The sequence below is a fragment of the Protopterus annectens genome, chromosome 1.part1, assembly GCF_019279795.1.
Source record: "Protopterus annectens isolate FY-2018-M chromosome 1.part1, PAN1.0, whole genome shotgun sequence".
In the NCBI taxonomy this organism is placed as follows: Eukaryota; Metazoa; Chordata; order Ceratodontiformes; family Protopteridae; genus Protopterus; species Protopterus annectens.
The window spans coordinates 346,850,940-346,866,662 of record NC_056726.1 but is presented as its reverse complement, the minus strand read 5'-3'; the positions used below and the strand labels follow the sequence as shown (position 1 = coordinate 346,866,662).

General features: G+C 37.0%; 1 protein-coding gene across 1 annotated transcript in view; it reads left to right on the top strand.

Annotated features, from left to right (window-relative positions):
- LOC122804958 (cytadherence high molecular weight protein 2-like) overlaps positions 1-15,723 on the top strand; it is a 699,628-nt gene that overhangs the window by 502,113 nt on the left and 181,792 nt on the right. The window contains exon 7 of the mRNA XM_044075199.1: positions 2,395-2,553. Coding sequence (XP_043931134.1) covers positions 2,395-2,553 — 159 coding nt within the window. The remainder of the gene's footprint in view (positions 1-2,394; positions 2,554-15,723) is intronic.

The window sequence follows — 15,723 nt, the reverse complement described above, 5'->3', positions numbered from 1 at the left end:
TACTGTATCGCTCTTGGTTTGCTGCTATTACCACTCTTTAGTGTTCAAACTCCTATCTCTTGGGTCAGTGTAAACCAATGAACTAGAAACCATCAAAATAAGCTAAAACTATTACAGGTAGGTAAAGCCTTGCCTTAACAGGTCTTTTACACAGGGTTTCAATGTTGCAACAGACGTGTTATGTTGCCTGTCATCCATCTAACCAAGTTTTGAAGTCTGTACTTTTCATGGCTGAGTTTGTATTTGTCAGGTTTCTGAATAATACTGAAGTACTTGATTCTTTACATTCGTTGTTATCCTGTGACATTTGCTTAGTTCTGTAATCAGTTGAAAACAACTGTAAAGGAACAAATGTCACTCTCATCCATGTTGTTCATAATGTCAGCAATTACAATCAATAACGACAAGTAATTGATGCTAATCTGACAACTCTTACTAGAGTCTCCAAAGAATTAATTTGTGGAATGGCTTCACTTAAGAGTTGACTGTATTACAGTGACCTATTAACTGAAGCACATTCTGACATTTACTGTAAGCTAGATGACTTTGTGTTGAAAACAATTCACCAAATTGTTTCAACAAACATATTTCCCAAAATATGTACTTACAGTGCAATTCCCTGAAACTGATTAAGTCATCTTGTAGATGGTAAAGTACATAGATTCTACCAGCAGAACTAAATATTGTCCTTCCTTCGAGATTGCCATCCTTAGATGTGATTAATTTGAGTGATATATTTCCAACCTCATATATGATTAAATTAAGTTGTAAGTTATGTTTTGGGGTAGATATGACAGCATTTCTATAGACAGATATTTCACCAAAATATGCCTTAAGGGCATATATTTTTTGGTAAACTGCCTCTAACATAACCCTGAGAGAAGCCTAAATCAGTGTAAAAACAGCCAAGAGAGCTAGAAGAAAAGAAGAAAATAATAAGAAACATAAAATATAATTAATTAAAAACATTTTAACCGTGAACCCTTCTGCTACACTAATGTCTTATAAACAAATTTTTAGCTTATTAGACAATTTTCTGTCGCTATACATTGGCTGTATGATATAGATGCATGAAGTCATAGCTACAATACAGGAAATTTGGGATTGATTAGTGACAAGAATGTTGAAGGATCCAGAAGGGAAAGGTAAGAATGAATGAGTCACCTAAACTGGGAAATGGGAGCTAGGGTCCTTTGCTACATGGACTCACACCAGAGGCAGGAGACTATTCACTGTCGGGAAAGATCAACATATGTGGAGTGATTCATCATGTAGGGCATGTGCACTGTAACTGCATTTAGGTGCATGTTTGAGCGTGGACAGGCATCATATCAATAGTGCATGGCTTGTCTAGAATTGCAAGGCATTTTGTAAATTGTTTATTTTTATCACAGGATGTCTGAAGTTTCACAATCCATCAAAATCACTGGTATCTGACTTATGCTATAGTTGAACTGGCTTTGGTTGACTATAGCACTTTCAGTGTGTGTGCTATTTGACTGTAGTAGTGTAACAGTACAGTTAATATAAATAAGAGGGCATGGAGTGAACCCCTTATATTGCTAGAGTGTTGGCAAAGCACCTCACATAAAGGATGTAAGTCAGGTGTTTACGTTGTTTCATTTGAATATAGCAGTGAATGGGTGGAGCTGGGGAGGGTTTGCCATTTGGTTTTGCGGGTTAGATGTTAGAAAGTGGAGTCAGGTATTACTGTTTGGTGTTTTAGAGGTTTGTAGTTAGTTTTGTGGTTTACTGATCACAAAATCAAACCATTCCCAAAATAGTGATTTTGAGTTTGGTTTTATGATTGTGTGTGTGTGTGTGTGTGTGTGTGTGTGTGTGTGTGTGTGTGTGTGTGTGTGTGTGTGTGTGCGTGTGTGTGGTTTAATTTGTTGGCAGTGTGCAAAAATCAATGAATGTTTCTCACTGAGTGTGGATTGATGGCAGTTTCATTCATGAAATGATGATATACTCCTGACTAAGCAGCATATATAGCAGAGTTAGTGGGGTGGGGAGTTAGGCTAATTATGAACAACATTTATAGTTGACTCTTACCTCCCAGTACTGCTTGTCCTAAACATTATAGGCATTGCAAGGTAAGTCTGCACTGAAGGGTGGGAAACTGACCATGCGGTTATGTGGGGTGTAGTGGGCAGTACCTGTGGGATGAATAAATGAGTCTGGAAGACTAGAAGAGTGGGAGATGGTGGTTGCCAGGTATGCAGGCAGAAAAAAAATTCCACATCACTGCTGTGGTAACTTGGTACTTGCATTATTGGACTTGGTGATCTTTTTAGATGTAGTGAAGTGCCATAGAACATTTTCTGGTATTTGAAATCTGCATTTCCCTGATAGTCTAATAAATCAAAGATATGTTGATTTGTTTTGTTCCAGAAAAGACTGCTTAAAGAAGGGAGCAACAGTCTTCACTCTTCCAGCATTGCACAGTTGTTTTCAGTAAAGGACCACGAAAAGCAACTGCATTATGAAATTAAAAAATATCAAGAACTCTTGGAACAGGAAAAATGTAAATTCAAGGACATCATGGGAAAGGTATTGTGACAGTCCTGTGTAGTGATATTGTGTAATGGAAACTGCAAAGCAAATATATCAAATAGTTTTTACAGAATGAAATAATTGTACTTCAGGCAATGATCTTCACAAGCTAGTGGTATGACTGAATGTTTCAAGTCCAGTAGCAGAGCAGTAGATTTTCAGCATAATGCCCACAACATTTTCTTTGCCCTGCCCATCTTGACCATCAAGCTTCACTTGGAACAGTCCTTGTAATTCATTTGCCTTTGGGAAAGAACCCTTTTCCACTTTTGTTCCCCAATCAGGACAAGAATTTAGCAGCATTTGTGGTGATGTCATATGGTGTGGATTGGGTTCATAGGTTCATAGGTAGGTACTAGGCTATCAGCCCTAGGGCCTATGTAAGCCTAGCCAACAAGGTTCCCTGACTTTCGCCACCCCACAAAGTTATTTTCCTGTGCTCCTGTCTAGCAGGGCCACAGGAGTGATCCCTGGGGTGAAATTCCTAATTCCCATCCATTCATCAAGATTTTCTTGAAGAGTGCTAATGAACTTTGCTTGACATAGATAAGTAGCTTGTTCCAGAGTATGGAAAGTCTCTGGGACAGGAATCGATCCCTCCAGCATATTCTATTTATTGTGGTGACAAGGTTTAGATCCCTAGAGCGTGTATCCCGGAGGGATTGGGATTTCTTTTAGGTGTAGCATGTCCAACAGCTCTGGGTGTGACATAACTCTGTATGTTAGGCAGAGATCATCTCGGAGTAGGTGATATGCTATAGAGTAAAGCATAGGACAAATGTTTGAGACCCGTAATCCTCTTGGTGAGGTACTTCTGTGGCCTTTCCTGCTGTTGCAGATGTCTTGTGAGGTACATTCCAAAAGGGGCATTGTACTCAATAATGGGTCTAATGGATGCCGAGTAGAGGGGAACAATGATCTTTTTTTTCCTGGATGAAAACCCTTTTGTGATGAGGTGTGCCATGTAGAAGGATTTTCTGACTACTGTGGTAATGTGATTATCAAAGGAGAGACTACTGTCCACCTGAGTCCCAAGGTATCTTATCATACCTTCGGCATTAAGAGAATTGCTGCCTATGTGGTAGTTCATGGGAGCAGACTTTTTACCAAAGGGGATGACAATGCATTTAGCTGGAGGCCATGGCTCTAACACCAGGCATCTGTCTCAATGAGGCCCTTCTGTAGGATGTCCACGTCATTTGGGGACTCAACTATGGCATCTAGTTTGCAGTCATCTGCGAACTTCATCAGCCAGAGGCCCTCTGTGTTAGCCCTTACTTCAGAGAAGTAGATACCAAGCAGGAGGGGACCCAGGACTGAACCCTGTAGTACTCCACGTATCACTGGTTTGAAGTCCGATTTGGAGTCTGCAACTTTTTCAGTGTGGGTTGTGTCAGTAAGCCAGGTGTCAACCCATCTTGTGATGTATGGATTTATACCCAGTTTAGTGAGTTTATCTATAATTCCAGAATAGGGGATGGTGTCGAAAGCCTTGGCGAGGTCAAGATAGGCTGTGTGAACTGCCTTTCCCTTGTCTACAGCTTTGGTGACTGTTTCAAAGAAGTCAATCAGGTTCAGGAGGCATGATCTGCCTTTCACAAACCCAAACTGGGTGGAGTCCAGTGTTTGGAGGTTACCTATGTCTTTGTTTAGGAGTTCCATGATGATGTGTTCCATGACCTTGCAGACCAGGCTCGTCAGACTAATAGGGCGATAGTTCCCGGGGTCTGTGCTGGCTCCCCCTTTGTGGAGTGGTATAACTGTTGCTGTGCACTATTCAGTGGGTACAAAGCCTGACATGAGGCTATGACTGAACATGGTGCTTAGGTGGGAGGGGGGGCAATTTGTTCTGAAGTTTGTGCAGAACGCAGCCTGGGATGTTGTCCAGTCCCATGGAAGTTGTGTTCTTGACTTTGAAAAGTGCAGTTTTTAGCTGTGCAGTTGTGATTTCAGGGGCTCTGCATTCTTGCGGTATAGATATGGGGCCTTTAGGGGGTGAGAGGGGGGTAAAGTTCTCACTGAACCTATCAGCCAGGATGTTGGCGATATCAGTTGGCTCTGTAATTTTCATGCCATTGTGCTGTAGCTCATAGCAGACCTGGGTATTGCCATTGAGATTCTTGACATAGCTATAGAATGCTTTGTGATTGTCCTTAGAATCAGAGGCAATCTTGTTTTCATAGCTAGCTTTGGAGGATTTTATGAGGGGTCTCAGTTTCTTACTGAGGCTGACCAGGGAGCTCCTTCACTCATGGGATTTTACTCTCTTCTGTAACAGTTTCTTCCTTCTGTTGTAGAGTTTGTTTATAGCAGGGGACCACCAGATTGACATCGTTTTTTTGGAGGATAGTGTCTTGGTTCTGTTAGGGATAGCACGATCCATGCAAACGTGTAAGTGCTTATAGAGGGTATTTGTGTAGGATTCTGCAGTCATAGCTGCAGTGCCCATCTGCAAGGATGTCGTGAAGTTTGCCACTTCTGTCTTAAGAAGCATGAAGTTGGCTTTGGAGAAATTTTTTACAGTGATTCCCTTAATGGGGGTGGGGGCGGGATGTGGATATCTATGGTGTTTAGCATGTGGTCGGACCTGACCAACGAGGAGTTGACTTCAGGTGTGGAACACCGGTCACTCATGTTGGTAATGACCAGGTGTAGGATATTGTTGGCCATGGTGGGGGTGTGGATAAGTTGATCAAGGGTGTTGGTGTTTATGAATTCTAGAAAGCGTTGAGCGAAGGAGTTGGTACATGAGTAGTTTTCCCAGTTTATGGTGGGGTAGTTGAAATCGCCCATTATTAGGATGTTTGTTTGGACCCTAATATTTTCCACTATATCAAGAAAAGAGGAGTGGGAGTTCTGAGGCATGGTGGGGGATCTGTAGCAAGCTACAATTTGGTTTGCAATTTTACCCAGAGTTAGTTGCACTTGGATAATTTTGGATGCATTATCTTGGGCAACTAGCCTGGAGGTGTGGATATCCTTAATGAATATGGACACACCTCCACATCTGATGTTCCAGTGTAGGTTAGATGGCCGAAAGGTATGGTATGAGATATAGCCTGGTAATGCAGGGGTGCTCTCCAGAGCCTTGAACCAGGTTTCAGTCACAGCACAGATATCGATGGTCTCCATTTTGAGGAGTGCCTCGAGTGAGTGCATTTTGAGGTTGAGACTTCTAGCATTGAGTAGCATTAACCTCAGTTTTTGTTTGCCTGTACCTGCTACAGTGGTGGGTTTGTTGTTTAGACCTTGCCTAAAAAAGGCTATATAGGGGCGGCAAGAGACTTAGCCAGTATCCAGCATCCCAGTGGCGACAGGTGCAGGCCATCTCCGGCAAAGCATCATGGCCTGTCGACCACGTCATCCCAGGCAGACAGATACTGGATCCCCTTTAAAATGACACCAGAAGCTTAGCCAATTGTTGAAGTCAATCATTTTGTCCTTGTACTGTGGTATCATTCTGGGCGAAGGTAGGATGCTACTCAGGGCTAGGGTCATACCTGCCTGGATTACAAGATCGGAGAGCTCTTCCATGTCTCTTTTCATGTAGTCCAGGGAGGTACACCTCAGGTCATTCACACCAACATAGACAATGACTGAGTCATATTTGTACTTGTTGTGGAGTGACCTGAATGCGTGGGTTATGTGGCAGATCCTGGCACCTGACAGGCAGCTGACAGTAACCTTCTCCTTGTCTAGTCTGGTGAATGGAACATCAGTGTGCCTGACTATAGAGTCACCTATGACTAATGTGTTGGGTACATTGTTTTTTCTTATGGGCTGTGGTTGAGTGGCACACTGAGTCTGTGGGTTATGTGTCTTTTGGGTTGTATTGAGGGATGGAGGTTGCTTGCGTTTCTGCTTTGGAGGTCTCTGTTGTTTGGGCAGATTATTATTGAGAGGTTTTTATCTTATATTTAAATCCCCCTGCATGACAGGTAGGCTGTGCTCAAGGAGGACATAGTGCAGACTGTGTTGTATGCATGCAAATGACATAAGCCTGCAGGCAACTCCATCTGCATTAACAGCTGAGGCACCTTGAATAAGTGTCTCCAATCTCCAATGAGAAAATCATTATCCTTAGTGTAACCTGAGATATTTAACCCATGACCCCTTGGGAGGGGAGAGGTTGTGGCACACAAAAACTTGTGCTGAATGGAGGCTATAAACCTTATTACTCCTCTGGGGGCTGCAGCTAGTGACTATGCCACTCATTAACTCATGCCACCTGAGTTGTAGTCAGGACTTTATCACTGTAAGCCAACAGAGCTGCATAATACTGCATTTTCTGTAGGAAGTTGTCAATAACTGGTGGTAATCCACTTACTGGTGCCAGTGTCACCTTAGGTTACTGATATAAAAATGCATGTGCAACACAGTGCTTAGAAAGGAAGGAAAACAGAGCTCCAATCTACATGTGAAATGCTTACTGAACAGTACTGTGACACTCAAGACTATAAATTCTATGGCTTCATCTACTGTAATAAGGTGGGGCTCTTTACCTACTGATAGTTATGTACAAGCCCTCCAGGTGAAGTATTTTGGACTGCATTAATAAGACTTCTTGACAAGCATTGATTAGATGCCACAGTACTATGAATGAAAACAGGGAATATATTGATGTTAAGTTGTCTATCTCTCCTTCGTTTCTTGCTTGTTGGGATCGGAGCTGACCTTCGGCTCCGACTCGGCCATCTTCTATAGCTCGAGAGCTGTTACTGGCTCAAGGCTACCTTTTATCCCATGATGCCGAGCGCTAGCTACCCAGATCTCGTTTGCTGCTCCAGCTGCGAAGTTCATTTTTTCTGGCTCAGGCTGTAGTAAGTTAGTTTAAATACTTTTTCTAGCTTAGTGAAATATTAACAGACCTGCGGCTTTTTATTCGTAAAATCAATCTGAAATGTATGTTTAGTAATAGAGCTCATTCTACTGATTTAGACATAGGAACTAATAGTTTTAAAAGAAAGAGTACTTTTACTCCTTCACAGACACCAGTGACTGAATGTTTTATTAAGGCTTGTGAAACGGACTTTTACAGACATTTTAACAACAAAATGAAACATCTATACACCAATGTGTCCCATTCTGAATGGGAATCTCTATATGCCCTTCAACAAGATAGAAATATAGTAATAAAACCTGCTGACAAAGGGGGTGGCATAGTGATACTAGACAACACACAGTATAACACTCTAATGAAAACCATGCTTAGAGATACTGACACTTATAAAGAAATCAACACTAGTGACCTGACAAAAGTTATTTTTTCAGTACACCAGGAGCTTTATGATTTTCTAATGTGCAGACAGATAGATCAGGAGCTATATCAATATTTCTTAATAGAGCAACCCAAGACCCCATACATAAAAGGACTGCCAAAAATACATAAAGGCATAACACCACCACCTCTACGTCCGATTGTAGTGGGAGAAGGGTGGGTTACTGAAACTATGTCTGTATATATAGAGAAGAAGTTAAGGCCCATTGTTAATGACATAACTTCAATTTTAAGGGATACACACCAGTTACTAGAAGCACTGACAGACTTTAAAGAAGGTATTCCCACCAGTAGTCTTCTAATAACTATGGACATGAAGAATTTATTTACCTCTATTCCAAATGGCTATGGTTCTGAAGCTATTAGTTATATTATTCATAATACAGTCAGGTTCAATAACAATGAACAGATTCTCCTGAATGCTATTTTAGACCTCGTTTTAAACAATAATGTCTTCATGTATGACAATACTTTGTTCCTACAGCAATGGGGAGTGGCCATGGGCACTCCCTGTGCAAATACCTATGCAAATCTTGTTGTATATTACTGGGAATGCATGCATTTGTTCAATAATGTTAATTTTGAAAAGATGTTACTATATAAACGATTTGTGGATGACATAATAATTCTCTGGAATGGCACGCTACAGGAATTTCTTGATTTAGTGGAATATCTAGAATCTACCACCTCTTTCTTTAAATTTACTGTTGAATATTCCACAACCACGATTAACTTTCTGGATGTAACCATTACCAAAGATGACAAAGGTATTTTGAGTCATACCATATATAGGAAACCTTGTTGGAAAAATACGCTACTGGAATACAGCAGCATGCACCCCAGACACATATTTCGTAACATTATCAAGGGCCAGCACATTAGGGTCAACAAACTATGTAAGGATCATGGAGATAGAATGGAACAGATATTGAAATTAGAAGACATGTTTATAGAGAGAAACTACAGTAGAGAATTGATTCAACAAGTTCAACAGTCTTTAGAGGTACCTCTAACCCCCCTCACACAAGAGAATTATCAGAATCAGACACAAGGAAGATATGAGTGGTATAACAATAAAAATAAAAATGCCATACCCTTTCAAACCAGATACACTAGTGATAACAGACATATAGTTGAGATTATACGTAAAAATTGGCAGATATTGCTCACAAATGATGACATTAAGAGTCAGATAGGAGAAAGACCAAGGTTCCTTTATACTAATAGTAAGAGCCTCAAAAGACTACTTTGTATTGAAAAACACAATGAACAATACAGTAGCATTTATGTTATGAAACTATCTGATGGAAGAGAAGAACTTACCAAACAGAATGTACTAGGAACTCATCCATGTAAAACATGCAATATGTGTGGTTATACCTCTAAAGAAATAGATTTTACACATCCTAAGCTAGACATTAAATTTAAACCTAATTTTAAATCAACTTGTACTAGTTCAAACTTGGTTTATTTGGCTAACTGTCAGGGTTGTGATGCGTTCTACATAGGAATGACAACTAGATCTTTAAAGGAACGCATATACAATCACATATATGACATTAAGAAGAAAGACCAGAAAAATGCTCTGGCGAAACATATTCTTAATAATCCTAATCATAGTTTCAGATTCAGAATACTACAACTTGTACATATGAATAACAGGAAAGGAGACACTTTTAATGAATTGGAGAGTACAGAATTGCAATGGATTTTAGGTTTAAAGCCCATTACAGCCCAGGACTGAATCAGTACATTAGTGTCAGATCGATACTTAAAAAAAGGAGCTTAAAATAAAGTAAAATAAATATATATATCTCAACAATTGATTTACCCATATCACTAAGTCTACGTTATTTTTATTTTTATCTTATATTACTCATAACTTCTAACTACTATGAACATATATTTTATATATATTTCATATTGTAATTACTATTATATAAGAATATATATGTATTACGCAACACAAATCAGATTCCCATTCTAGGGATATACTAATATATACACTTATACTTTTGTCACTCTGACGTTTACTACTTAGGTTCTTAACATACTTAGAAATTATGATATTTAACATTTATTGAATGGATCTATTTTATATTTCATAGTTTATATATATTTTATACACTTATTTTTATACATTTCTATATATTTATATGTTAAGATTTTTTAATAAAGTTAATTAATGACATTTTCATGTTCACATGTCTCTTTATATTAATGAAATTTTTTAACTTAAAGTTTTTAATACATAATATAAATAGATTTTCTACAGATTATTTATTTATTTAATATTTGTTACTCAATACAGTTTCGTTGCAGGTTTTAGATAGACATAATTTTAGTCCAACTATGGATATATATATATATATATATTTTTATATACACTTTATACATTTCAATTGATTATAGTACTAACTTGAGATAAAATAAACAGATATATTTATATCTGATAGCCTTTAACCTAGTCTAATAGTGCAGTTGACTTTGCTCCCTAGCTTCAGGTTTTTTGGAAGATAGACAGAAGCTTTGTGCTGACTTAATACCCTTCCTTTTATTCATTTTTCTATTTATTCATTTATCCACATGTTAACTATGTCTAAGTTATACTATCTTAGCTTTAGACATTAGGATCATACATAATTATAGGTATTTATGGCACTAATAGCCCTGTTTTAAATAGTAATATATAAGGGAACAAACCAGGCTTATATACACAATATATAAAAACACAAGAATATACACTGCTTCCTAGCCTAAGGATATAATGTTCCATTTCTTATAAAACTCTTTATAGAGTTTTTTAGAAATTAAGATTTTTTATGTGATACTGATAAATAGAAGCATACATACATATATATTTTTTATTTTTTATGTTTCTTACATGTCTGTTTTTTCTGATGTTTTGAGTTGTTCTTGAAAACTGTTTTTCTGTTTGTATATAGAGTGAGTTAGCTTTTCTTTAAGCAATAGCACTGACACTTTAGCAACAGCTTTTTGCACTTAATTTTGTAATTACTATACCAATTGAATAATTGATGCAATTTGCCATTTACTCTGTACTATATAAGGAATTGTGTAGTTTTAATCAAATAGATCTGAAGAAGCGTACAGTCCGTACGTGAAAGCGCTCATCTCTTTTTGTATTTAATAAAGAAGATTCTTTTGCTGCATAATCGTGGTGGTCCTTTCACTGGTGTCTTATCTACTCCTCTGGGGGCTGCAGCTAGTGACTATGCCACTCATTAACTCATGCCACCTGAGTTGTAGTCAGGACTTTATCACTGTAAGCCAACAGAGCTGCATAATACTGCATTTTCTGTAGGAAGTTGTCAATAACTGGTGGTAATCCACTTACTGGTGCCAGTGTCACCTTAGGTTACTGATATAAAAATGCATGTGCAACACAGTGCTTAGAAAGGAAGGAAAACAGAGCTCCAATCTACATGTGAAATGCTTACTGAACAGTACTGTGACACTCAAGACTATAAATTCTATGGCTTCATCTACTGTAATAAGGTGGGGCTCTTTACCTACTGATAGTTATGTACAAGCCCTCCAGGTGAAGTATTTTGGACTGCATTAATAAGACTTCTTGACAAGCATTGATTAGATGCCACAGTACTATGAATGAAAACAGGGAATATATTGATGTTAAGTTGTCTATCTCTCCTTCGTTTCTTGCTTGTTGGGATCGGAGCTGACCTTCGGCTCCGACTCGGCCATCTTCTATAGCTCGAGAGCTGTTACTGGCTCGAGGCTACCTTTTATCCCATGATGCCGAGCGCTAGCTACCCAGATCTCGTTTGCTGCTCCAGCTGCGAAGTTCATTTTTTCTGGCTCAGGCTGTAGTAAGTTAGTTTAAATACTTTTTCTAGCTTAGTGAAATATTAACAGACCTGCGGCTTTTTATTCGTAAAATCAATCTGAAATGTATGTTTAGTAATAGAGCTCATTCTACTGATTTAGACATAGGAACTAATAGTTTTAAAAGAAAGAGTACTTTTACTCCTTCACAGACACCAGTGACTGAATGTTTTATTAAGGCTTGTGAAACGGACTTTTACAGACATTTTAACAACAAAATGAAACATCTATACACCAATGTGTCCCATTCTGAATGGGAATCTCTATATGCCCTTCAACAAGATAGAAATATAGTAATAAAACCTGCTGACAAAGGGGGTGGCATAGTGATACTAGACAACACACAGTATAACACTCTAATGAAAACCATGCTTAGAGATACTGACACTTATAAAGAAATCAACACTAGTGACCTGACAAAAGTTATTTTTTCAGTACACCAGGAGCTTTATGATTTTCTAATGTGCAGACAGATAGATCAGGAGCTATATCAATATTTCTTAATAGAGCAACCCAAGACCCCATACATAAAAGGACTGCCAAAAATACATAAAGGCATAACACCACCACCTCTACGTCCGATTGTAGTGGGAGAAGGGTGGGTTACTGAAACTATGTCTGTATATATAGAGAAGAAGTTAAGGCCCATTGTTAATGACATAACTTCAATTTTAAGGGATACACACCAGTTACTAGAAGCACTGACAGACTTTAAAGAAGGTATTCCCACCAGTAGTCTTCTAATAACTATGGACATGAAGAATTTATTTACCTCTATTCCAAATGGCTATGGTTCTGAAGCTATTAGTTATATTATTCATAATACAGTCAGGTTCAATAACAATGAACAGATTCTCCTGAATGCTATTTTAGACCTCGTTTTAAACAATAATGTCTTCATGTATGACAATACTTTGTTCCTACAGCAATGGGGAGTGGCCATGGGCACTCCCTGTGCAAATACCTATGCGAATCTTGTTGTATATTACTGGGAATGCATGCATTTGTTCAATAATGTTAATTTTGAAAAGATGTTACTATATAAACGATTTGTGGATGACATAATAATTCTCTGGAATGGCACGCTACAGGAATTTCTTGATTTAGTGGAATATCTAGAATCTACCACCTCTTTCTTTAAATTTACTGTTGAATATTCCACAACCACGATTAACTTTCTGGATGTAACCATTACCAAAGATGACAAAGGTATTTTGAGTCATACCATATATAGGAAACCTTGTTGGAAAAATACGCTACTGGAATACAGCAGCATGCACCCCAGACACATATTTCGTAACATTATCAAGGGCCAGCACATTAGGGTCAACAAACTATGTAAGGATCATGGAGATAGAATGGAACAGATATTGAAATTAGAAGACATGTTTATAGAGAGAAACTACAGTAGAGAATTGATTCAACAAGTTCAACAGTCTTTAGAGGTACCTCTAACCCCCCTCACACAAGAGAATTATCAGAATCAGACACAAGGAAGATATGAGTGGTATAACAATAAAAATAAAAATGCCATACCCTTTCAAACCAGATACACTAGTGATAACAGACATATAGTTGAGATTATACGTAAAAATTGGCAGATATTGCTCACAAATGATGACATTAAGAGTCAGATAGGAGAAAGACCAAGGTTCCTTTATACTAATAGTAAGAGCCTCAAAAGACTACTTTGTATTGAAAAACACAATGAACAATACAGTAGCATTTATGTTATGAAACTATCTGATGGAAGAGAAGAACTTACCAAACAGAATGTACTAGGAACTCATCCATGTAAAACATGCAATATGTGTGGTTATACCTCTAAAGAAATAGATTTTACACATCCTAAGCTAGACATTAAATTTAAACCTAATTTTAAATCAACTTGTACTAGTTCAAACTTGGTTTATTTGGCTAACTGTCAGGGTTGTGATGCGTTCTACATAGGAATGACAACTAGATCTTTAAAGGAACGCATATACAATCACATATATGACATTAAGAAGAAAGACCAGAAAAATGCTCTGGCGAAACATATTCTTAATAATCCTAATCATAGTTTCAGATTCAGAATACTACAACTTGTACATATGAATAACAGGAAAGGAGACACTTTTAATGAATTGGAGAGTACAGAATTGCAATGGATTTTTAGGTTTAAAGCCCATTACAGCCCAGGACTGAATCAGTACATTAGTGTCAGATCGATACTTAAAAAAAGGAGCTTAAAATAAAGTAAAATAAATATATATATCTCAACAATTGATTTACCCATATCACTAAGTCTACGTTATTTTTATTTTTATCTTATATTACTCATAACTTCTAACTACTATGAACATATATTTTATATATATTTCATATTGTAATTACTATTATATAAGAATATATATGTATTACGCAACACAAATCAGATTCCCATTCTAGGGATATACTAATATATACACTTATACTTTTGTCACTCTGACGTTTACTACTTAGGTTCTTAACATACTTAGAAATTATGATATTTAACATTTATTGAATGGATCTATTTTATATTTCATAGTTTATATATATTTTATACACTTATTTTTATACATTTCTATATATTTATATGTTAAGATTTTTTAATAAAGTTAATTAATGACATTTTCATGTTCACATGTCTCTTTATATTAATGAAATTTTTTAACTTAAAGTTTTTAATACATAATATAAATAGATTTTCTACAGATTATTTATTTATTTAATATTTGTTACTCAATACAGTTTCGTTGCAGGTTTTAGATAGACATAATTTTAGTCCAACTATGGATATATATATATATATATATATTTTTATATACACTTTATACATTTCAATTGATTATAGTACTAACTTGAGATAAAATAAACAGATATATTTATATCTGATAGCCTTTAACCTAGTCTAATAGTGCAGTTGACTTTGCTCCCTAGCTTCAGGTTTTTTGGAAGATAGACAGAAGCTTTGTGCTGACTTAATACCCTTCCTTTTATTCATTTTTCTATTTATTCATTTATCCACATGTTAACTATGTCTAAGTTATACTATCTTAGCTTTAGACATTAGGATCATACATAATTATAGGTATTTATGGCACTAATAGCCCTGTTTTAAATAGTAATATATAAGGGAACAAACCAGGCTTATATACACAATATATAAAAACACAAGAATATACACTGCTTCCTAGCCTAAGGATATAATGTTCCATTTCTTATAAAACTCTTTATAGAGTTTTTTAGAAATTAAGATTTTTTATGTGATACTGATAAATAGAAGCATACATACATATATATTTTTTATTTTTTATGTTTCTTACATGTCTGTTTTTTCTGATGTTTTGAGTTGTTCTTGAAAACTGTTTTTCTGTTTGTATATAGAGTGAGTTAGCTTTTCTTTAAGCAATAGCACTGACACTTTAGCAACAGCTTTTTGCACTTAATTTTGTAATTACTATACCAATTGAATAATTGATGCAATTTGCCATTTACTCTGTACTATATAAGGAATTGTGTAGTTTTAATCAAATAGATCTGAAGAAGCGTACAGTCCGTACGTGAAAGCGCTCATCTCTTTTGTATTTAATAAAGAAGATTCTTTTGCTGCATAATCGTGGTGGTCCTTTCACTGGTGTCTTATCTACTCCTCTGGGGGCTGCAGCTAGTGACTATGCCACTCATTAACTCATGCCACCTGAGTTGTAGTCAGGACTTTATCACTGTAAGCCAACAGAGCTGCATAATACTGCATTTTCTGTAGGAAGTTGTCAATAACTGGTGGTAATCCACTTACTGGTGCCATTGTCACCTTAGGTTACTGATATAAAAATGCATGTGCAACACAGTGCTTAGAAAGGAAGGAAAACAGAGCTCCAATCTACATGTGAAATGCTTACTGAACAGTACTGTGACACTCAAGACTATAAATTCTATGGCTTCATCTACTGTAATAAGGTGGGGCTCTTTACCTACTGATAGTTATGTACAAGCCCTCCAGGTGAAGTATTTTGGAC